Raw genomic sequence first — 25,186 nt, forward strand, 5'->3', positions numbered from 1 at the left:
TTGATGCAGAGCTCAGGAAAGATTCTGAGCTAAGCTCTGTAAGCATGGCCTGACGTTAATGACGTAAGCACAGAACCTACAGCTTAGTCCTGCCTTGAGAGTCTAGGTGGGGCAAGACTGGAAAACATTTACTGGGAGGGAAAACTGAGATTTAGCTCTTCCCCTTCACTCCATCTAATTAGCTTCTTAACGAGCATAGACCACTTTGTAATGAGCTGGAAGAACGCCTTCCTGTTATAAAAACAGAAAAACAAGCATCCATTTGTGAGCCAGAGTTACGGTTTTATTATCTCGAACTAGGAGTGGCCTGAATATCCAGCTGGCTCAACCAGCTAATTATTGCCAGAAGGAGACCACAGAGCAAGTGTTCTGAAGCTACAGTTATTATTTTTGGTAGATCCCCTCTTAGCTTTTAGCTTATTCGTAAATAACCTGGTTCAGTAAATTGCCTCAAATAGTTAGCTTTGAAAAAAACAAGCTTGTCCCAGCCATCACACCAGATGGAGCGTGCTCCAAAGTGGGCCTTCTATGGGAACTTGAGGGAGATGGATGTGGCTGGAGTGAGCCGCCGGTCACACTTGCCCGAAATGTTTTCTAGGCTATTGAAATAGGGCGATGGACTTCAATTGCTCAAGTCTATCAAGTTGAATTCCAAACCTTCTTCTAGGAAGGATCTTGACCCCGTTCCCAGTGTTCACCTTTAAGAGGAAGTGGGATTGCCCTTCCTCAAGCCTGAATCCCTATTAGCCCTCAGCTTCCACAAAAAGATGTCAAGGCTCAGTTTTCTGCTAATGCTTGTGAGTGAGTCTCTTTTCCACCAGGAGCATCAGCCCAAGGGCCACTGCACCTCCTTTTCCCTTTGCCTAGATTCTCTTTACCCAGCTATTCCCATGACTGGCCCCTTCATTTATTCTTTCAGCAAATATTTATTGAGCATCTGCTGTGTGCCAAACACTATGCTGGGTGTCAAGGGTATAAAAAGGAACGATAATAATAGTTAACGTTTATTGAATGCCTGTAATGAACAAAGAGTTCTTCTAAACTATTTACATGTATCTCATTTAATGCTCAACAACAATCCAAGCCATCCACATTTGATCAGGAGTAGTTTCTTCATATTAACAAGTTACTGAGCGGCGAGCGCGCTGGGGAGCGCAGCTGCGGGCGTGGGCGGACGGCAGCGGCGGAGCCTGCCCGAGAGCGACTGTGGCCAGAGCGAGAGCAGTGGAGACAAAGGCTACGATAGGGCCAGTTGTGAGTGTGTGGATTTTTGAGTAAAACCTCGAACCCAAATGAGAAGAAACCTTCAAGGAACAACTTATACTGACAGTGAGTCTACAGTCATCTGTATGCATATTATGGAATGTTCTCAACCCAGAGATAGCTCTATTGACAAGGAGTGAGTGACTACCTGTTAAGGTCCTGAGTCAAGACAACAATTTTTATACCTTTCCTGGTGGTTCAGAAACTAGTCTCTGTAGAGAAACAATCTGACCTTTTCTTTGTTAGATTGACTATATAAGATACTTGACTTCCAGGAACAAAAACACAGAGAAGTAATAAAGTTATTATTTTGGCATCGTTGGACATATATTGAGAAGCCTGCTTTGTGAAGCTTCCTGAGTTGAGATTTGGAAACTTCACTGGTGCTCATTTATAACTTGGACTGTAAGCATGAGTGAATTCTGGTTGTGTTTCAACTGCTGTATTGCAGAACAGCCTCAACCTAAAATGCGCCGGCGGGTTGACCGAGGTATGATTAGAGAGCCCACAAACTTTGTGCACATGGCTCACGTTGGGTCAGGAGACCTGTGTTCAGTGGGATGAATTCCGTTAGCTCCATTCAGAACCAGATGCAGTCCAAGGGAGGCTACGGGGGTGGCATGGCTGCCAACGTGCAGATGCAGCTCGTGGACACGAAGGCCGGATAGCCCCAGACCCCTACTCCACGTGATGGCGTCTTGTTCACCCTGTTGTGATTACTCCAGTGACACGTTACTATTCTGCTCTGAAGAATCCTGCACTTCCTTCAGCTGGCATGCATGCCTTTGGACTCGTGGACAGAGTTCTTTGGATTGTGGCCTAATGATTGATTTTTATCAATATGGATCTGATTTTAGCATGATCTTTTTTGTGAATGCTAGCACTGTTTTGCATTTTTTCCCGCATTTTTAACAATTTCTCTTTCCAGCTCCAACCCCTCTGCCTTATGATTTTATTGGTAAGCAAAGAACTGCTATTTTAACTTGTCACCATTTATGTATATTTTGGAAGGTATGAGACCCATAAGCACAATGATCATTTCTATTCATTTGAAACTTCAGCAGAGTAGTATCTGCATGCTTTATGAAGCTGCTTGTGTGGGAGCCCATGGGATGCCAGAAATGAACATTTCCTTGCTGCCACGGGCTGATGATACTGCTACTATGAGAGAAAGGTTAGCTGTGGCACCAAGTCACATCAGTTTCACAAAAAAAGGCAATTTGTAGCTTATTTTAGAAGTATGACTTTTATTTAGAGTTATAATAAAAGAAAAGCTTGCATTCAGAAAAAAAAAAAAACACGTTACCCACATTTTGCTGATAAGGAAAGTGAGACACAGAGAAGCTAAGTAAATTCCCCAAGGTCATGCAGCTAATAAGTGATGGAGCTGGGATTTGAGCTTGCACTCTTCAACACTCTGTTGTATTGTCTCCTAGCAAGACACAGGAGGCTCTGGTTTTATTTGGCTTACATTTTAATAGAGGAGAGAGACAATAGCACATTAGCAAATGAGTAATTTCAGATAGTCAAAGATGGTAAGAAAAAATAGTGATAATTCAGTACAGACTTCCCAGGAAGGAGTAGCTACTTGATATCAGGTAGTTGGAAAAGCCTCTGAGGGGTCATCTGGGCTGAGACCTGAAGAAACCAGCCATGGGAAAGTATTCAGGAAAAGTATTCCACCAGTGGGAATAGCAAGTACAAAAGCAGTAAGTCAGGGACAAGTTTGGCTGAGTGCAAAAGAGGGATGACCAGGAACCAGATCATATAAGCTTTTCAACCTAGGCTGCACGCATTTGCCTGGGAAGCTTCCAGAAATACTGATGACTTGGCCCACACCCAGAGAGCCTGAGGAAATCAGTCTGAGGTTTGGCTTAGGCAAGAGGAATTTTAAAAGAGATGATTGCAGCAGTCCAAAGAGGGATGATGTGGCCTGCACCACGGTGGTGGCAGTGGAGGTGCCGCTCTCCTTCAGGCGCTGCTCTCTCCACACAACCCACCTGTGGCCACAGGAAGCACGTGCATCCTTAGCCTGGATAAACCAAAGGCAGGATGCTTACCTGCAGATGGCCTGGGAAGGATTCAGCACCAGACACATAGCAGTCTTGCTGGGCGTCCCGCTGAAGCTCCTACCAGACATAGCACAAGGGAGGAGTGGTAGTCTGGCATAAACTTTCCTAAGAAATCACCGTCTCAGAATCTCTAATCTCCAGCAGCCCAACCTTGTAATATCAACGTGGGTGAATCTACCAGTTCTTGGCCATAGTGGTCTCTGTCACAGATCACTTTGGGAGGTGGCATCTTTGTCTTCTTGCTGCAGCTCTAGTTGAGACAGTGCATTCGTCAGGGTTGTCCAAAGAAACAGAAGCCATAAGAAGTGTATACGTAGATAGATAGATTTATTTTAAGGAATTGGCTCACGTGACTAATTTGTCTTCTAAAGTACAATTCAGTGGCTTCCTCAAGGAGGAACCATCACCACTGTATAATTCCAAGGCATTTTCCTCACCCCATATCCTTTAGCAGTCACTCCCCGTTACCCTTTTACCTCAGCTCCTGGCAACTATGCATCTACTTTCTGTCTCTGTGGATCACCAGCTTATACTAAAGCAAATCCCATATATCACATCCTTTCCTCTGTAAATATTTCAGTATGGGGACATCCCTGGTGGTCCAATGGTTAAGAATCTGCCTTCCAATGCAGGGAACGCAGGTTCAATCCCTGATCAGGGAACTAAGATCCCACATAATGTGGGGCAACTAAGCCCGTGCGCCACAACTACTGAGCCCACGCACTCTAGAGCCTGTGCACCACAACTAGAGAGAGGCCCACACACCGCGAGGAGCCCACATGCTGCAACTAAGACCTGATGCAGCCAAATAAATAAATGAACAAATATTTTTTTAAAAATACTTCAGTATGAATTTCTAATACATAAGGACTTCTTTTTTACCGTAGCCAAATACTATTTTTACACCTAAAACTTTGGTAATAATTCTTTAATATCTAGTAAATAGTCAGTATTCAGTAGTCCTATGTTAATTGATTTTCTTTCATTATATCCAAATAAAGCCTTCACATTTCGCACGGTTGGAATGATGGAAGGCTCTTTTGATCTGCAGCAGTTCCCTTCGTTCGGTTTTGTTTTTCTTGTCATTTATTTGTTGGAAGGGGGGAGAAAAGGTCATTTTCCTGCAGAATTTCCTACCTTCTGAATTCAGCTGATTACAGCTCTGTGGTGCTCTTCCAGTGTCTGCATTTCTTATAACCTGGTGGATGAATATAGAGACTTGGTCTGATTCAAGTTCTAGGTTTTGGCAAGAATATTTCATAGGTGGTAGTGAGTGTTTCTCTTGCATATCTGTAGATGTAATCATGTCTGACTATCTCTCTTTTAGGATTTAAGACTGATCTGTGAGTTCAGGTGTTGTCTGCCTGATATACGCATTAGGGAGTTCTCCATCAGTCTTTCCCAATGGTCTTTGGCATTGAGCATTGTTGCCTAGATCTGTTGTTGCAGTAACATAATTGTTGCAGAAGGCTGACATTCTCATTCTCTTACTTATTCTGCATTTATTAGCTGGCACTCATCTAAAAAGAAGAACTTTTCCTCATCAGTTTGGATGACTATACAGGAGATAGCTTTGGCACTGGATGAATAATTGCATAAATAACTGTAAAAAAAAAGCATTGATTGATGGTTCAAGGTCAGCAAAGAATCTCAACAACTATCTAATTAAAGATAAACAACTTTAGTTGAGCACCTACTAGGTGCCAGGCGCTATGCTAGGTAGGTCCTTTGACAGTCATTACAATTCCATTTAAAAATCATAATAATCCTGCAAGGTAATTGTTATAATCACCTTTAATAGGTAAGGAAACTAAAGCTCAGAGAAGTAACTTAGGTAAGATCAAAGAGCTGGATTACATGTATAGGAAGAGTGTACCAAAATCTTGAATGACATAGAGCTGAGAGGGAGAGTTAACAGGTCAGACGACAGAATCAATATTGGATTCCAACCAAGACTGGCAAAGGTAGAAATAAAGTCCTACTCAGGGATTAAAACCACTCAAGTCCAAGCTTGGAGAGATGTGGATTCTCAGGATCTTGTGGTTAAAAATGATCTAGAGACATTAGCTTAGAACAAGCTCCACATGGATCTTAGAAATGCTAATATTTTATTTAGCTACGTTAATAGGAGCAAGATAATTAATAGGCACAAAGCTCCATGTGGATGAGAATCATAAACCTTGTTCTCTGTTGCACCCCCAGCCCCAGCATAGTACCTGGAAAAGTGATCAGTTAGTCTCTGAATATAATGGGCACTCAATACATATTTGTAAATACTTACATATATTTATTCGATCATAAAACATATTTACTGAGCGCCTATTTTTCCCTGCTGTTCTAGGTGCTTGAAATACAACAGTGCTCTTGCAGAGCTTATATCCCAGTGGAATGGTAGGGAAGAAAGACAACAAACAAATAAATAGATAAGGAAGTGGTGGTGGAAATGCTATGGAAAAAAATTAAGCAGGGTAATGTGAATGAGGAGTGCTGGGTGGGAGGAGTAACCTCACACATGGTGGTCAGAGAAGGCAGCTCTGAGAAGGTGAGGCTGGAGGAGAGACCTGAATGAAGTGAGGCTGTGAGCCATGCAAGCAAGGAACAGCAAGTGCAAAGGCCCTGAGGTAGGATTAGGCCAGATGTGTTCCAGAAAGAGTGAGGTGACGGTCTTATCCAATCTCAGCTGGTAGGACCACATCTGGAGTATGTGTGTAATTTTGGACACCACATAGTGTTTAAGAGAGTATCAAAGGGGAGCATTTAAGGTAGTAAAGGGTCTGGAACCAGCTCACATTGGGATGGGTTAAAGAAAAGAGTGACTTAGGCACAGCTGAGTGGCTCTCATCCAGTGGATGAAAAGCAGACACAAGGCAGAGCGCCGAGATGTACCCTGTATGATCAACCACTGGAAGCATTCGCTCACTCTTGGTCTAATATACAGTAGAACAAGTTCCCTAAGATGGTATGAGCCGCCTTGCCCAGTAGTGAGCTCCCTGTTATTAGAGGTGTTCAAGCAAATAGTGCACAGTCTTCCGAGGCTGTAGAAGATGACTTGCCCATCCCAGCTGGGATTTGGAGTAGGAGACCTCTGAGATGAATCCCACTGAGGAGATTCGGAATTGTCCCCTGACTCCTCTCTCCAGTTCCTCTCCCTTGGTTTTCACTCTCCCTCCTCGCTCACCCTGCTGATGGAGCACAGGTGTGCACGCACACACTCACACGCACACTCACCCACTCACTCACACCGGGGAGGTAAAGCAGTTCACAAAGCTGGAGAGGAGGAAAGTGTGAGAAACTGAACAGGGAAACAGTGAGGGAAAGGAGGTAGGAGAGATGGGAGGCAGGGTGAGGGTGGCATGGAAGGGAAGCAGGAAGAAGGAGACAGGCACTGAGAAGGGGTCAGGGAAAGCGGAGGGAGGTAGAGAAGTAGGGGAAAAGGAGAGATGGAGAAAGACGGGAGAAGTAAGAGGTGACAAAGGAAAACACAGAGGGAACGGGACAAAGAGGAGGAAAATGATACTAAAAGTAAGAGGAGAAGAATGGGAGAAGGCAGTGGATGTGGGAGAGAAGAAGGATGGGGCCCAGGAGGAGGAGAGGGAGGGAGGGCGAGGAAGGAGGAGAGAAGAGACGGGGCGTAGAGGGGACAGGGAGGTAGCGTGAGAGTGTGAGACTTCAGAGTCAAGGAGCTCGTGTGGCACCCCGGCACGGGTCCCCAGAGCAGGAAATGGGTAATCTTGAATCACAGCTCATTTCAAGCTTCCTGTTTTCAGCTTGTCTCTGTGAACAGTTGGAGGGGTTTCCAGCTAGTAACTCCCTCCCCGGGCCAGCAGCCGTTCCACCCTCCCCATGGCTAGCCGTCCTCAATAGCTCCTCACCCCACCTCCCTTTATGGCCTGAGCACCCACCCAGAGTCCCCTCCAACACCACCCACCAGGCCACCCGCTCCATTCTCCAGGGTCCCTGACTTCACCAGGTTCTCAAGGCTCACAATGGAAGCTGTAAACCTCTTACAAGTACTGGGCTCACGCTAACTGATTCCACCACTGGCGCTACACTAGGAAGCGGTAAACCTCTGAGTGTGGAATCCAGCCTGAGCATTTACAGAAAAATTCATCTTATAAAATATGTTTCCCTGAAACACACTTTCTTTGCCTTTTTCCAAGCACCCTTATTTTTCCTTCCATCCGCTTGCCTCCTCCCAAGTTACAAGCAGATCTTTATCCAGGCTTCTTAAAATCAATCCAGCAAACACATCTGGAGAATCTGCAACATGCCAGGCACTGGTGTTACAACTGGGACCGAGACATGTTGTCTGTCCTTAGGAAGCTCACAGTCTAATGGGGAGACAGACATGTGTGGAGCCAGTGGGAGAGCCGGGTTTTATGGGGCTCAGACATCACACAATTTGAGAACAAAATTACTAGCCCATGTATGAGAAACCTGGGTTACCTGCTCAGTCCTGAAGAGGGCAGGATGAGCTCCCCACCCCAAACAACCCGACTACTCTAGGAGAGAAGGGCTCACAAAGGGAGGTTGGGATGACCACTAATTCATTAATAATTAAACCTCTACATCTATACTTTCTCTCTTTGCTCTCTTTTGTCTATCCTGTGAATAAATGAATGCATGCATGATGAATTCAGCAAATATTTACTTAAGGATGAAGTTCGGCTGCGGTTACAAAGACCTAAGGTGGCTTAAACAAGCTAGGACCTTCTCTCTCACCTAACAGGCTCCTTCCATCCTGTTGATCATTCCTTCCTGGGGTGTTGCCGTTCAGACACAAGGTCTTCAGTGGAGCCCACTGCAGCTAGCAGGACGAGGAAAGGAGGAAGTGAAAAGCATCCCCCCACACAAACTTCCCTTATAAGGCAGACCTGGAAGTTCAGGCCCCACTTCTGCTCACATCTCATTGACCAAAACGTGATCACACAACCATGATCACATGACTACACACAGGTGCCAGGGAGATGGGGAGGTGTAATATTTATTCTGGATGGTCATGCAGCCCCAGACCAAGGTGCTTCACTGCTATAGAAGAAGAGAATGGATGTTGTGGACAACCGGAAATCTCTGAGACAGCCTGCAGTGTATGCTGTTCTGACTAGGAAACCAGAAGTGGCTCTGGTCCTTTCCAGATCCACCCAGTGACAAAAATGAATTAGACAAGCTGTCCCTGCAAGCTCTCACCCCCATTCTTTCATTTCGTTGACTCTCTCTTTACCGGATCCCAAATGTTGGCTGAGAATGAAACATTATGACCACCCAAAGGGCAGTTGAAGGAAGAGGAAGCAATACAGACTTTGAAGAAGTTGCCATGGTCCACCACCCTGTTGCTGTAGCCAAGTTCATTGTCGTACCAGGAAATGAGCTGGATTGTTGTATTTCACGCACCTATATTGTATTTCAAGCACCTTCAAGGGGCTGTTGAAGGAAGAGGAAGCAATATAGACTTTGAAGAAGTTGCCAGGAAAAAAAGGGAAGAAAATAGTGGCATGAAAACCAAATTTCGAAAAGTTCAGTGGCTTCAGATACCATAGAATGCCAAAGCAGGATAGGGAGCAAAGGGAGCTCTATTGTATTTGCCGATGAGGAGGTTGAAGGTGACCATTGCCAAATCAGTTTCGGTGGAGTGGTGGGGAATGACATCCAGAGAGAGCTGGTTTAGGAGTGAGTGGGAAATGAGGATGTAGAGACAGAGAGAGCAGTGGTAACTGAGGTATTGAAAAGCAGGAACAATTTGAGATTAGGGGATCCATGATCATGTTAATCCAAAGGATAAAGAATCAATAAAGGGCAAGAGATGAAAAATACATGGCAGAAATATAGTTTGGCTGCTTTAACAAAGTCCAAAATAACCGTAGCTTAAACGAGATTAAGGTTTACTTTGCTCTCATGTAGGAGTCTGAGCATACACAATCCAGGGCTGACTGGGGACTCCATGGTGTTGGAAATCCAGGTTCCTTCCACCTTATTAGTCAGCCATCTGCAACATGCAGCTTCCATCTTGTGGTCCAAGAAGGCTGCCCCGGCTCCCACCATCATGTAAACATCCCAGTCAGGAGAAGGGAGAAGGAAAGGGAGGGTTCCCTTCATCTTAAAGGCACCACCCAGAGGCTGCTCGCATCACATCTACTCACAGTTTCACTGGCCAGACTTAGAGACTTGACCACATCTACCTGTAAGGAGACTGGAACAAAATAATCTTTAGCTGAGAGACCAGATGCCCAGGTAAAACTTAAGGGTCCTATTACTGAGGGAGGAGGGAACAGCAGGCAGTCAGAGCCTTAGAGGACCTAGAACAAAGGGTAGCTTCGGCCTCCGGTGGGAGGAGGCCCCCTGCCACTGAGGCTGGGTTGCTCAAAGAGCCAAGAAGAGAGAAGGTTTGCCAAGCCTCCCTCCCCCTCGCTGTTTACGATCCGTGGGGTGGGACCGCAGGCGTGCACTTGTAGATACCCTGAGATTGTTCCAAGAACAGCTGTGCTTTTGGAGTCCTGAGTTTCATTCCCAGCTCTGTGCTTAGCTGCTATATGGCCTTGGACAAGGAGAAAAATCTCCCTTTCCCCATGTTAAGTGGCCATAATAATGGCCACCCTGCCTGCCTCACAATCCTGTTTTGGGTCCCAGAGGAGGGCTGTGAAGATGCCATGTAAGTTGTGAAGTTGGGGCAGACGTGGATGGGCATCATCATGGAGGGAGGGAGTGGTCAGGGCACTGCTGAGCCTGAAGGGTGGGCAGAAAAGGACTAGAAGAGGCTGTAAGGCCAGGACCACCCCCCACCCAGGCTACTCAGCACCCACCCAGCCCCCCAGTGGATCTGGCCTCTGCCCACTGCTGGCCCAGCTTCAGAACCCCTCTGCTGTCCGAGTGAGGACGACAGGGGAGGGAGCACCCACCCAGCTGTCCACAGGTGCTGGGAGTCAGCCTCTGTTATGTCCTGAGATCGCTGTCACAACGCCTTGGCCTCCTCCCCTGCACTTGGCCTTGGAAGCTCTCCTAAGACCTCTCCTTGACCCCAGGACACCACCGCATGTTCCTGGCCTCAGCCCAGTAAACAGTGTGAGCGAGTTTCTCCCCCAGGCCTTTGGACTAGCAGAGCTAGCCATGTCCAGTGCGTGTACACTCCCACACACACACATGCACACACGGACTGCACACACAAAAACACCGCGCACCCCACACACAACGCACATGCAAACACCACACATATACATCACAAAATATACATTCCACCCACATACCCCACACACCCCACACGCACGTCCTCCACACACTTCACACACACAACCCACATGCACACACCCTGCCCATGCACACCACATGCACATACACACATACATACTCTCTTCTTCCTAACTGGTCTCTCTCTATCCCACATCACACCCCTCCATCCAACCCTCTACACAGCTGCTTGAGTGATTTTTCTAAAACACAAATTAGGCTACTTTCTTGTTTAAACTCTTCTCCGTCAAGTGGCTTTGCAGAGTCTTCAGGCTAGCATCCTAGCCCCTACCAAAGCTGTTGAGGCCCTCCATGGTCTATTCCCTGAAGACCCTCTTCAGGCATCCCCCCACCCTCCTGCCCCCTTGGCCAGTCCAAACTGCTGGCCCATCCCCCCTCCCTACGGGCTCCTCCTGCCTCTGCCTTGTCCATCCTCCATCCTCTCCAGAGAACGCACCTGCTCCATAGTCCATGTGAGAATCGCGTTCATTCTTCCAAACCCTGTTCAGAGCCCACCCCTTCTATAAAGATTCCCTTGACTCCCCAGGTGGAATGCTGCCTTTCTCTTCCACAGGAAGTGGTGGGGTGACTTGTTTTCTAGGTCTGCCTCCCCTGCCAGGCAGGCGACCTTCTCAAGGTTACTGTATACGGTGCAGCCCTGGGTCCCAGCACTGGGTAGGTGCCCAGTGAACGCTGGTGGGTGGGTGGGTGGGTACTCAACCCCTCATCCTCCCACACAGATCAAAGTAGAAAACCAGCATGACTACCAGGACATCACCAGCATGGTGGCCATGGCCAAAACCTACGCCACCACCGAGGCCTTCATCGACTCCAAGTACGACATCCGCATCCAGAAAATTGGATCCAACTACAAAGCTTACATGTGAGTCCCTGGGCAGGGGCTGGGGAGCTGGGAGGAAGGGTAGGAGCAGAGTGTGAGAAGAACGGAGATTAAAAATACACGTCATGCCCTGTCTTCTCTGCCCCAGAGCAGAGACCCCATAGGGACATCATTATTCTCCCTTTCTGTCTCCTTTACCACCTTCTTCTCTGGTTAGTACAGCGGAAGGCTGATGCTCCATCATGGCTTATCCCAGGGTAGAAATCTGTCTACCCAAGTGACGCCTGTTTCCCCCAGAGAAAGAAAGACTGTTGGCATGCTTCCAAGTATATACCTGATGCATGTCATAGGAGACATACATGGAAGAGAGGCTTAGAGACAAATCAAGGAATGCCTTGCTGAGGGTTGTGAATTTTCTTCTCTTCCCTTCTGAGCAGTGAAGTGTCATGATCTGACCTGTATTTGTAAGAAGATGGCTCTGGGGCTGTGGGCTGCAAAAGGGTTTCTCTGGGACAAATAAGAGCAGGAAGGAGATTACATCAGATTTCTTCAGCTGCAATTAGTAAAAACCGTACCTGACTAATTTGGTGGAGTTTTTTTTAAGGGAATTTATTAGCTGAATGATCAGAACTAACTAACAAAACCCCAAATTATCAATTTCAGACATATTAGGGTCCAGGGCAGCCGCAGGAATCTGGGTAGCCAGAAGTAATATACAGTCTTCGTGGCACCCCATTAGGAAGTGAATCTGCCCTAATCATGTTCAGGGCTTAACTCAAGATTGTGATTCCGTGGAAACAGTGCTGATTAATCCAACTGTGGTCACATGCTTATTAGTTAGAGGAATGTAGAGCAGTATGAAGAGTCCCACCAAGATAGCATGCAATATGGGCAGGTCATTATCCAGTGGAAATAGAGGTTGTGTGACTAAAAGAAAAGGGATGAATGCCAGAAAATCCAACACACATTCATCCCGGGGGTGGTTCAGGCAAAGGATGACTCACGCTGGAGCTGCGGTTACAAGGATGAGCGGGAGTTCTTGACCAGGTGGAGGGCTTGGTGTTTAGAGAGGTCTTATCTGCCCCAGGTCCTCTCTGTCTCACTTTGGAGTATTGTTGTTTCCACTTGGAATGATGAGACCCCAGAGAGGCAACAGGTGCCTGGTTTCCAAGCATGCATGGCACACTGATTGCCTGGTTCCATCATTGAGGACTACAACAACTGACTCTGGACAGTTAGAAAGTCCTTTGCTTCTGTGTGGTGGAGCTGTGCTCTAGATCAGGGTCAGCAAACCACAGCCCACAGGCCAAATCCAGCTTCCACCTGTCTCAGTAAATAAGGTTTTATTGATCGCAGCCATACATATCCACTTCTGTATTATCTAGGGTTGCTTTTGCACTACCTGGATTGCCTAGACCGGGGGTCTACAAACTTTTTCTGTAAATGACCAGATGGTAATTTTAGGCTTTGCAAGTCACACAGTCTCTGTTGCAACCACTCCACTCTGCCATTGCCTGGGAAACTGGAGAAAATGCAGTCAGTTGACCTATAAGGAAATATGCCCAGGAAAGGGATGGGGCCAAGAAATACTTCTGGTCAGTCTTGCCAATCGCTCTCTTCCACCCGTGAGCCAGGCCAGACCTGCCACTGCTCTCAGATGCCCTCAAGGTGATAAGATCACCTCCCCCTGCCACCCCCAACCTCTCTGAGTTGGAGAATATTCCAGTGCATGGTCCAGTGCATTCCTGAGGCCTCCACCATCCCACATGATATCATTTCCCTCCTCTCCTCATTGTTAGCGTTTCCACTTGACATTGACAACACCTTGTCCCAGTTTCTCTTCTTGAGGATTACCTCATTGCTGCATTCTTTATGCTGAGCCTTTCTGCCCTGACAGCTCCAATTTGTCTTTAGTTATGGTGTTTCCTGGACCCTGGGTTGGCCCACATCCGAGGGAGAGTGTTCATGTCACACCTCGGTGTAGAACGCCCTCTCTGCCCATGACCATTCAGCGTCCTTTCTGGCCCACTTCCTGCCCAGTACTTGGGCCTTTGTGCGTGTTGCCACTGGGTGTCATTGTTTCTAAATCCTCTCAGCAGACAGAGCTGGGAAATAAATATGTGTATCTCAACCCGTGTATACACACGTCTTTAACTGTAATTTACAGTTGTGTGATACACACACACACACACACACACACACACACATATCCATCTATAGCTAAAGCTAGACAGAGTTCATAGTGATGTGTCAGACTTTCATCCCGTACCACATGATTCATGTTAGCCTTCCCAGATTGCTTATCTGTAACTTCCCACTCCAACTGGGAAGAAACCTGGCTCCCACCATCCCCCATCCATGTACTTCTTTGTTCATCCACAGTATATGTGTACAGTTGCAGAACTGTCAAGCTGCAGTCCCATGAGAAACAACTTCACCAACTATGGTACAGGACTTACATACAGTTTCTTTTGTACCTAGTCATACAGCCTCCACTAATTTCCAAAGTTACTTAGGCAGCACCTTTCCACTCACCCCCGCCCCTTCATCAAGGGGGTCAGCTTCATACATGTGTCGTAAACGTAGATTCTGTTGTCACAGTCTACATCCCATCCTACATTCTAGCAGCTGCATCACATTTGGGCCAATCAACTCTTTTCCCCAAACCTGTGATGGGCTCTGCCATGAAGAGTCATGGTTAAGAGCACAGAGTTTCTCAGATATGGTTTGGTGGCTTCTGCCACTCAGTGGGAATGATAATAATAATAATATCCATCTCATTAGTTTTTGTGAGGCTGAAATAAGCCAGTGCTTATAAAGCTTTTAGACCCATGTCTCAGACATAGAAAGCACTCACTAAATATCAGCTCTCACTATCGTTATCTTCTTGGAAGGAGACCAGTCTGGCTTGTGCTCCTGCTGCTTCTGGCATTAGAATGCTTTTTTTTCTTGTCTACGCTTACTGAAAAGTAATAATAGCACCCATTGTACTAAGAGGTTTATGGGAATCTTTCCTTTAATCCACACAATGCCCTATAAGCATGGTACTAAAATTATTCCCATTTACCAATGAGAAAATAGAGCCAGAGATGTTGTCCATGGTTATACAGCTAGAAAATGCTAGAACCAAGATTCAAACTCGCATCCATCTGACTCAAGTCAGTTCTTACCTTCCCTTGTTACCGTGCAGATCCCACTCTATTGAATCCTACTCACCCTCCCAGGCACATCTCAATCGCTACCTTCTGGGGTTCATGTTAAGTGACTGGTTTCTCCTTTGCTTCCCCAGAGTGCTTCATGCCTCATGTGTACTGCTAACCCTACCACGCCTATGTTCTGGTTTTAGGCTGGTCTACCCCTTTAAGGTAGTGAGCAGCTTGAGGAAGGAGTCATGTCTTCACACTCAGATTAGTCCTGTACCCAGGACATAGGGAGGCCTGGTGATTGTTTGCCAAATTGAATTGAATTGCATTGAGATGAACTAAACTTAATTGACATGAAGCTTATCAATGTCACTGCTACCCTTAGTCATTATGTCTCCTATTGGCCACCATCTATTCTCAGCATCTGCTGCGCTCAGATACATTTTATTTTCTCTTTTAGAAAGACATTTTATAGCAATTCCTCTCCTGGTTCACCCTTAAACCTCAATCACATGCCTTCCCTTGGTCATGAAACAAATTGCTTTACCTCTGCCACTTTGCCTAAAGCCATTCAGTCTTTGCTGAATCCAGATATGCCATTAGAGATAGTTTGTCTGGATTGCTCTTCAACATACACAGTCTCTTACCTAGTAGGTAGTTACTGGACACCTACTACATGCCAGGGACCACTGGACACTAGAGGTACAGAGGGATGAGTCAAAACATGTTCCCTCCCCTCAGGAAAGACAGCACACTAAAGTAGTCATTGCAAGTGAGATGAGCATTACTAAACATTGGTATAGGGTGTAGTATAGGGGGTTCTTATTGGGGAAGATGTACTCTCAGGAAGTCACATTTTCAGATGAAACTTGAAGGATGAGTAGGACTTAGGGAGGCAAAGATGGAGATGAAGACTGGATCCGGCAAAGGAAAAAGGTGTGTGGAGGCCTACACACAGGAAATATCCATGGGCTTTGGAGAAAGGGCAAGGGAACTAAGAGGGTGAGGCAGGCAGAGCCAGAAGGCCTGCCTGCTCTTCACCATGGAAAGTAATCACTTCTCTCCATGGATCATTTTTCCTACATTTTGGGGCTCTCAAAAAAGATTCCAGAGTCACCGGAGGCTATACTGCCCTAGTTCTTCTTCTGAAAAACAGGAGGCCAAAGTTCTCAGGATTTAATCTGATAGTGTAGGCATTTGTTAAATTTAACTTTTATATTTCAAAGGTGGATTGGGAAAAGATACATAAGACCCAACAAGTAAGACAGTCAACATAGAGGGAAATAAAAACAGAAAAATAAATCTGAAGACTGGATGCGTACCTAAGACTACATGTCAGAATGTAAGCCAGATATTTGAATCAGAGCCGCCAAACAGCCAAAGCAAAAAAGGAAAGCAGATCAATGACAAGCATCCCTAATGCCCTCACTGTGTTATTTGTTGTGATACAGGAGAACCTCCATCTCTGGAAACTGGAAGGCCAACACAGGCTCTGCTATGCTGGAGCAGGTGGCCATGACAGAGAGGTAAGAGGCAAAGGAGGTGTTCAGGGAGAGGCACCAGTGGGAGATAGTGGGAGATAGATAGGGATATAATAAGGATCCTGTAATGAATGCCATCTCACACTTTGGCCAGTGTCTCTCCACCCACAGAGTACTTTCCTAGGCATGATCTCCATCACTGCCCATAACAGCCTGCAGGGAAGGTTTTATAAATAACCCCATTTTACAGATAGGGCAGAAAGTTCAGAGGGGGAAAGTGACTTGTCCAAGGTCACAGAGCTAATCAGTGACAGAGCTGAAAGTAGAACCCTACTATCTTGACTCCAAGTCCAGGGGTCTTTCCGGCCCTACCCAGCTGCTGTAGGAAGAGAGCAGGAAGTCCTCACCAGTCTTTCCCTGCTCTGACAGCTGCATGGAAGCATCCCTATTAGGGCAACAGGGCTACTGGACTGTCCACTCCTCTCTCAGACTTATTCCTATATCAATATGAGAGGGAGAGGTTGATTTCCTATGAATCATGAATGTGGCAGGGATGCACTCTGGCTGAAAGTCGCTCAGGTCTTTCTCCCTTATTTAAACAACACCTGTAAGCCATCCTCACCTGAAGAAGGATCTGTCGCCTGCTCTTGGGGCCAGCAGCATACACACATCCTTTTTTGATTGCCCAGTGACTTCTGCTTGCAAGCATTCAATGACAATGGACAAAGCATGGGCTTTGGGGTCAGAAAGCCCTCTTCAGTGAACATGTATTGAGTGCCTACTGCATGCCATGTATGTTGAGCACTAAAGAGGCCAAGATGAAAAGACCCAATCCTTCCTTTTAAGAACTCTGTATCAGTTGCAAGTGTCAGAACACAAATTAGATTGGTTTGAACCAAAGGGGGGATTTATTGGCTTGTGGCAATGAAAACTCCAGAGGTACAGCTCCAGGTAGGACTTTAGAACTTATTCTACCCCCTTAAGTTGGATAGAATATGTTGGCTTCTATGTTGGTTTCATTCTGGTCATTCATATGGTGGCCCATAATGACTCCAGGCTTATATCTTGACAGTGTCAAGTCCAGCAGAAAGAAGGTGTCTTTCCCAACCATTGCAGTCAAAGCCTGGAATAGAGCCTTATTCACAGATTGGCCTGACTTAGATCATATGACCATCCCCGAACCAATCACCATGGTCCAGAAAGCAGCAATGCTGTGATTATATAGGCCTATGTCACATCTCTGCCCCTAGAGATTGGAGTGGGACCACCCTGCTACAGTAGCGATGACTGAGTGAGACTTAGGGGAGGGATATAACACAGTCACTGTCCTCATGGAACTGCTGGTTCAGGGCTCTAAGCTGAGGAAGTGGCATGAACGAAAGTGAGTGGTCCTGCCCCTTCCAAGCTGTATTACATAGGGTAAGTTAACTACCCTTTCTGAACTTCTTCAGTTGTAAATTGGAGTTAACATACCCAAGCCAGAGGGCTGAATGAGAGAGGGATGTTCAGTACCTAACCCAGTGCTGGCCTATGGCAGGGAGGGACACTGTAAATGTTGGCTTCCTTCCCTTCCAGTCAACCCCAGGTGGCAGCTACTACCTTCCAGGTGGGTACCCACAAATGCTAAGTAGTCTCAGGGGAGTTGTGCTCATCACCTGGCACAACTGAATCACCTGGTTTGGGGGAGTCACATCCTTCCCCCAGTGGGCATTCACAGGACAGTCTTGGCCCTTTTCTTCATGGCCTTTCCAGAATGTGAGCCCAGCCTTCCCCAATGTCTCACAAGCTACTCACAGATGTCTCCAGCAGGGCACTATCTCCCTGGCTCTGCTCAGTCCCAGGCCACATGGGCCATCTCTGCAGGAGCCTACCATGGGAGTGGGTCTGCTCAGGCCTGGAATTCACTTTCCATTCTGCAAATTCATGGGCAGTACCCTCAGTGCCTCAAGGGGCATTAGCGGATGAGATGAGAGATCTGGTTCTGAGAGCACTTCAGCTCATTCCAGGCCTTATGGCTCAGAGACACAAATAGATCTCAGAGCAGGCGTGCCCCCATGTGACCCTGGAGGGTGGGGAGAGAAGCAAGAACGTTTGACACAAAGTCCCCTGTGACTCCAAGTCCAGCCACCATGAGGGAAGCCAAGTGCAAGGCCAGGAAGACTTCTCCAGATACAAGCATCCTCTTGTTGCAGGGTCAAAGTCCAGCACTGAGATCTTCCCCTGCAAAGCAAACGGGCCTTGCAGCCATCAAGTGGCTGGAAAGGGAAAAAAAAGCAGCGGGTCCAGAGGACCAGGCCCCCAGGCCAGGCGAGAGCGGCCTGCCAGGCTCCTCTGCCCGCATTCCCCAGGCAGGAGGAGAATATGCCCTTTGTCCCCACAGGCTGGGCCTGGGAGAGCGGCCTGGGAGGGATTTCTGGGGACCTTCGATCAGCTTTCCCAAGGGAAAAGGACTTCAGGGGAAGCTGGGTGTCCAGGATGGCTCCAGATGGGGGCAAGGCAAGCTTCCCACTACTAGGGAGCCAGTCAAGGTCTAGGCGGGGTGGGCTCAGGTCTCTGAGATCTCTCCCAGCTCCCATTCCTTCTCCCCCAGTCCTGCTTCTCTCCTGCCTTCCTGGCTCCCTTTTAGCTGCTCTCCTGCTGTCTCTCTCTCACAGTCCATCTATGTCTCTGCCTCCCTTTTTACCCATTCTGTCTCTCCCACTGCCTCTGTCTCTCTCAGGTCTCTGTCTCTCTCTGGTCTCTGTCTCTCTGCCTTTCTGTCTCGCTTGCTGCATCTCTGTCTCTCTCCATCTCTGAATGGTTGCCTGTGTGTCACTGTCTGTCCCATAGCCTGTTTTTCTGTATGTGTCCTTCTGTGTCTCTCCCTCCCTCTGTCTCTGCCTCTCTCTCCCTCTGCTTCCCGTCCCTACTCCCTGCCCCTCATGCCCACTGCCTGTCTCTCCATCCCTGCAGGTACAGGCTGTGGGTGGACAGCTGCTCAGAGATGTTTGGTGGCCTGGACATCTGCGCCGTCAAGGCTGTCCACAGCAAGGATGGCAGAGACTACATCATTGAGGTGAGAGGTGGACCAGGATGTCCTCCTGGCCTGTCCAGGCCCCTGAGCAGGCACGCCAGAGGGAAGGAGTCCAAGTGTGGCCTCCAGCATGGTCAGCTGTGTCTTAGCCCATGGCTGGGGCACATGCAGCCCAGGCCACAGCAAGCAGCCCCCACAGGCTTCTCACCTACCACCCTCACATACCCCATCCCCACCCTTGGCTGCCCCTAAAGCCTTTGTGCCCAGGGGCTCTGAGCTGGCCCTCAGGAGTTCTGGGCGTGAGGTTAAACAAATACCCCCAACCCATGGCCCTAACAGTAGGGGAAAAGCATCGGGCCAAGAGTTGGCAAGATTCTGTCCCCTCAGAGGCCTCTTCAATTTTCTCAGTGTCCCAGTGTGTAAAGAGGACACACTTCCCTGGTCACTAGGCAGAGATTCCATTGTCTGTTCAATCAGCAGACAGGTACCCAGTGGCTCCCATGGGCTTGGCGTGGGGGTAGCTCTGGGGACAGAGCTCTGAGCAAGACGGACGTGGGGTGTGCAGGCTGGCAGGGAAGGGTGGTACACTAACTTCAGGGCACCGAAGGTTAGGAAAGGGGTGTGAATGGAGGGAAATGTAATTGTAAGAGAGGTCAGAGGGGCTCTGAGTCCCAGAATCTCTCCCTCAACCTTCCTGCAGCCCATGCCTCTCAGAGGCCAACCACCCCTGCTACCCTCCAGAGCTGTCGCCTACAGGTCGCCATGGTCCTTCCATCACCCTCCTCCCCTACCCCAATGACTTCCTCTCCATGCTTCTCCCAGCCCCACAGTCGCCTCCCACCTTCAAGGCTCCCTGTGTCCACCCCAATCCCACGGTCCCCCTCCCCCCTTGTGGCTCCCCAAGTCTCTTGGCCTCACAGCCCCCTCCCCCTTCCTAACTCCCTTTCCCTCCCCGCCACAGCTCATGGTCCTCCATTGCTTCCCCTGAAAATGCTGCTCTGGCTCAGAATTCTCCCTTCTCTCCCCAGCCTCACATCCTAGCTCTCCCACCCCCCAGAGCCCCTTCCGGTGCTTCCCTTCTGTGGCCTTCTCCAACCACTGCAGAGGCGCGGTGCTGACACAGGGCCAAGACGTGTGAGGGAGAGCCCTGTGGCTGCCCCCTCCCCGGGGTGTGGGCGGCTAATGGGAAGCACATGGCTGGGGTGACCGCAAGAGCCAGCCAGTCCTCCAGCCCCGAGTGTCTGCACCACTCCCGGGATCCACGGTGTGGCGGGAGCCGGTGACTGGAGCGGTGGGAGCCCTGCTCTTCTCCTCCAGCATTGCCAGGAGGGCATCCACACCCAAGCCCAGGGAGTATCCAGCTTGGAGGTGAAGGGGAGGGAGTCCAGGCTGGACATAGCCCCTCTGCCCACACTCACCCCCCAGAAGGCCAGGTAGCTTCCAAGGATGAGTTGCGTCTATATTTGCAGGTTAAATCCTGCTCTAGAAAACAGCTCTCTCCTCACGTCCAGCAGCCACCATTACCTGAAATGTCCTCAGCAGCCCCTTCTCAGAGGACATTGAAGGGGCCAGGAGCAAAACTACTGCCCTCCCTGGAGGAGCGAGGATGCCTGGGACCTTCAGACCGACGCCTAGGGCACTGCATCTCCTGAGACCCTTCCTGGCCTTCCTGCCTCTGCACTTCTTCATGGGGCCACCACACATGAACTCAGCTTTGGCACACATGTGGTCACTGATTGATTCACCCATCGTTCATTCACTGTTGAGCTCCTATTCTGGGCGCCAGACCCCCAGCCAAGTGATGGAGATGCAGCAGTGAGCACAGTCGCAGGGACCCTTCCCCTAGAGCTTCCTTTCAGAGAGGGACCAGCAATCAGCAGAGGGACTCCTGGCTCCCTTCCCCGAGCTCCTGCCTATCTGAGTTTCCTCAGCTTTCACTCTTAGGAAACAAAAATTTGTACCCGTGGGCCCAGACTCCCTGCCTCCAGACATTCAGCGGGTCAGGGATGAAAGACCTTACACATTGAAAAAAAAAAAAAAAATTTGTGGGTTTGGACCTTACAACACAATAAGACAACTTCTCAAAAATGTTCCAGGGTCGGGGGCGAGGGAAATGGCTTTTCAGATTTTTTTGTCTCTCAGAAACATTGCAGAGTTGTTTCCGTTGCTTTTCAGTTTAGAGTGAGGTCAAGGGAGATGGGGAGCTTTTTACCAGAAAGATAAAAGGTATTTTTCCCCAGTCAGGAAAAAAAACAGACAGAAGGGATCCAAAAATACTGATTTCTTCAGCCACCTCTGTGGTAAGAACATAAAATTTGTGGGACATGTTTTGTGAAGATCCTCACAGTGAAATACTCAGGGGAAAGACACTTGAACTTGTCCTCCATGACCTATACAGGGAATGACATTGCTCATTGGAAAAATGTTTCCCTGGGGAGACCAGAATGTCCACTTCCTCTGGCTGTGTCCACCATGGGGACTCCAGAATGCTCTGACCTCAGGTTCCTTGTGGTGGCTGTTTTCTACTGCAGGGAGTGTAGGAAACAGAAACCAGAACAAAAAGGGGTGGGCGGGCTCAGGAAGAGAAAGGACGACAGGCCTGTGTACACGTAGACGCCACAGTTATAACTCAACTCAGCCCACATTGAACGAGAGACTGTCCATGCGCCGGGCACTGGGAGCCAGGGTACCAGGAACCCAGGCATGACCAACAGGGAGCTCAGTTTGAGGACAGGTTTCAGGACCGTCCATAATAGGATCTGCATCACATCCTTGGGTTTGCTTTTCAGCTTCCCCACCATAGTAGGTAGACTCACAGGCTCCTAAGTCCCAGCTGGAAGGGTCTTTGCCGCTGCCCACACCCCTCAGTTTATAGTTGAGGGAAACAACAGGCCCACAGAGGAAAAGTGACATGCCAAGATCACACAGCAAGTCCCTAGCAGAACCGAAGCCTGGAACGCAGGTCTGCTGTTCCCCTTTCTTACCACAGAGAGCTGTTCGTTGATCGGTGAGACACGGAAGGATTGCTAGCAATCTGTCCTTGAATTTGCTACTTCTTTGCCTTCAGTGTTCCCATCATGATAAGGATAGTAATGGTACCTATCTCAAAGAGCTATGCTGAGATTTGTGTGAGGTCATCCACACCCAGTGCTTAGGACAGCGCCTGGCACATAATAATGACATGTAGCACTTATTAGTATCCTTATCGTCCTCAGCAGGACTTATTGTAGGGACCTTTCATTCCTCCATTCAAGAGGTACTTAGTGAGGGCACACCTGTCTAACAGGACACAGGGTCCATCCCCAGCCCAGGGGCTCACCGTCTGGTTGGGGAGACACACATCAACAGGAGACCATGGCCCTGTGGGATAAGCTCTCCAATGGGACGGCCAAAGTGAGGGTGGCAGGAGTGCCGAGGAGGCTTCCCAGAGGAAGGGCCGGCTAGATGTTCTCTGACGGATGAGTAGGGCCTAGGCAGGTAGAGAGTGGGCAGAGAGAATGACATGCACAAGGACCTGGACAAGAGAGAGAACCTGGTGAGTCCCCAGCTTGGGAAAAGGGAGAACGAGACAGTGCGTTTGATGGGGGCGGGGGGGAGGGGGGTGTTGGTGAACAGGCTGGATTTCCCTACAGCTGGGGAGGAGACAGAGGGCCCACCAAGGCCTCGCTCCCCTTCGAGACCGTCTACAGCTGCCCGTGCCTGGGGAATCACCTGGATCGTTGGCCTGCGTGACTTCGGGCAAGTCCCTTCCCATCTCTGGGCCTCGGTTTCCCCATCTGCAAGAAAAGCAGATGTGCGGGTGTACAAATATGATCTCTCAGGCCCCCTCCCAGTGTAAGCACTGTGCCTCCTTTGAGAAGCAGCCTGCTCCCCGTGGGAGAAGTTCCTCTCCAGGAGTTTATTCTGCCAGAGCTCTGGAGAACAGGACTTGCCTCTTCCCTCTTCTCTCCGAGCCCTGAGTCGACTCTAACCCTTGTTATTTTTTTGGTCATAATCGAGCCCCCCACCTTCACTGCTTCAGGCTTTGTGGAAAACCTTGACCTTGGGCCAGAGTTCAGGAGGCCAGCCCCAATCCTGGGTGGGGGCCAAGGTGGGAAAGGAGGGGCAGAGACCAGCTCCCCAAAGAAAAGAGCAGAAAAGGTCAGCAAAGGCTCCCAGCCCTTGGTCGTATATCTGAGGTCCAGCAAATGTCGACTGAATTGAACTGAGTCCAGGGAGTTGATTTAGACTGAACTGCAGGAAACTGGATGTCTCCACGGTGGTCATTCCCAGCTGGAGGCGCTGGGCTGGGTGTTTGCATGGAGAGCATTGCCATCTAGTGTTCACTTCTGTCATGAGCTCTGAGCCTGCCTCCTGGGATGCGCTGCCTGGCCGCCCTGGCCTGAGGGTCCTTCAGGACTCCTTTCTCTCATCACCTGCAGGTGATGGACAGCTCCATGCCCCTGATTGGAGAGCACCTGGAAGAGGACAAACAGCTGATGGCCGATCTCGTTGTCTCCAAAATGAGCCAACTCCCGATGCCAGGGGGCACGGCGCCCTCGCCCCTGAGGCCTTGGGTAAGGTCCTCGGAAGTAAGGGGCACTGCGTAGCCGTGAGCAATGCCTGGCTGTCTGGGAATGGGTGCCCTGATCCACAGGGGATGCTCCCAGGGAGGAACCAACTTGGGGAGAAAGGAATGGGGTGTGGGTGAGGCTGGGATTGGGGGAGAGCCCTGCTCCTGATGGGGGAATTTGGGAGGCTCTGAGAGGCCCTTCCTCCCGTCACCATACTGGGGAGAAAAACCTTGTCTCAACTGGGCTTTGGGTGTCTGTAGGCAGAGATTATTAACATAAGAAACCAGTTGTCTCCTCTGTGCCCTCAATCCCGGGCCTGAGCAGGGAGCAGGGTGTGTGTGTGTGCGCGCGCACGCACGTGCCCGTGTACACACATGCCCTTTGTATACTCCCAGGGCACCAGTCAATAGAGACTATTGTGTCTTCAGTTTTCCTCATCCTCCAACCTCGACCTGCTCCCTCAGAGCTCCTCCCTTCCACAGTCCTCACCATGGACTACCAGATTATTCTCCAAAGAATTTGCTAGACCCCCAGCTTTCTGGAAAAGCAAGTCCCAAAACCTGCTCCCCCTTTCCCCACAAAAACAAACCTGTGATAACAGATGTCAGAATGACGGTCATACTCGAGGGGGCTGCTGGCTGGGTGGGGCCACAGAGCAGGCTTCTCCACTGGATATGTTCTGTCTTGACCGGCTTGGTGGTTACACAGGTGTATCCACGTGTGAAAACTCGTTGTGCTGTACACTTAAGAACTGTGTACATTATGTAGGTTTTACCTCAGAAGTGAACAGATGTTGATAAACCCTGCCCTCGTACGCAGGAAGTAAATGGCTGCGGTGATCGCAACAGGCTTCTTTTCTCTTCTGCTCTAGACTCCTCAGACTAAACCAGCAAAACCCCCTGGGCAAGCCCAGCTTGGACCTCCTCTCGGACAGCCTCAGCCACGGACACCCACACAAGGTAGGGCCCACGACGAGCCGCGCACCGAGAGAAACCGTCCAGCAAGCATGCTGGAATGCACTGAGGGGTCCACGCGTGACTTCCAGAAGGCGCTCTGGAAGCGCGCCTTCCAGATATGTGCCCTCGCTCTGTATGCAGAATGAAAGAGACCATGAGGTTTGTCACCCCCTTAAAGTCAGAAAAGGAGGAAAGGAAGACAGACAGTAAATGTATTAAGTACCACTGTGCTAGGGACTTTCCCATTTGTTTTCTCATTTTCAGCCTCCCAACTTGTCAACAGTGAAAACAACCATATTTCCTTTTTACAGAGATGGGTGTTGAGGTTTCGTCCAAGGAAGCACAAGAAAATGGCAGGTTTACAAGTCTGGGCTTTCAGATCTTCTAGAAGTTGTCTGGTTCCTAGCTGCTAGCAGTGCCTGGTTATAGATTTATGAGCCAACCAGCTAGAGTGAGAAAGAAAGACGGAACGTCATACAGAACCTTGTCGACTGGAATTGTTCCTCAAAAAATATCCCAGCATTACTATGTAAATGCCACCATTTATTAGAGAATGGATGAACTATTGATGACAAGATGAAAAGAAATCGTGGCAATAACTAACTCTCTCAGGCTGCCAGCTGCTCGGGTGTTCTCACGCTCAGGC

At 48.9% G+C, this 25,186-nt stretch overlaps 1 protein-coding gene and 1 pseudogene across 2 annotated transcripts in view; both read left to right on the plus strand.

Moving 5' to 3' along the window:
- SYN3 (synapsin III) overlaps positions 1-25,186 on the plus strand; it is a 459,136-nt gene that overhangs the window by 419,030 nt on the left and 14,920 nt on the right. For both annotated transcript variants that reach the window (XM_060305487.1, XM_060305486.1), the window contains exons 8-12: positions 11,294-11,436; positions 15,989-16,063; positions 18,971-19,073; positions 23,453-23,587; positions 24,456-24,543. In XM_060305487.1, coding sequence (XP_060161470.1) covers positions 11,294-11,436; positions 15,989-16,063; positions 18,971-19,073; positions 23,453-23,587; positions 24,456-24,543 — 544 coding nt within the window. The remainder of the gene's footprint in view (positions 1-11,293; positions 11,437-15,988; positions 16,064-18,970; positions 19,074-23,452; positions 23,588-24,455; positions 24,544-25,186) is intronic.
- Positions 1,600-2,000, plus strand: LOC115852876 (CDC42 small effector protein 2-like; annotated as a pseudogene).

This window comes from Globicephala melas, chromosome 10, assembly GCF_963455315.2.
Source record: "Globicephala melas chromosome 10, mGloMel1.2, whole genome shotgun sequence".
NCBI lineage: Eukaryota > Metazoa > Chordata > Mammalia > Artiodactyla > Delphinidae > Globicephala > Globicephala melas.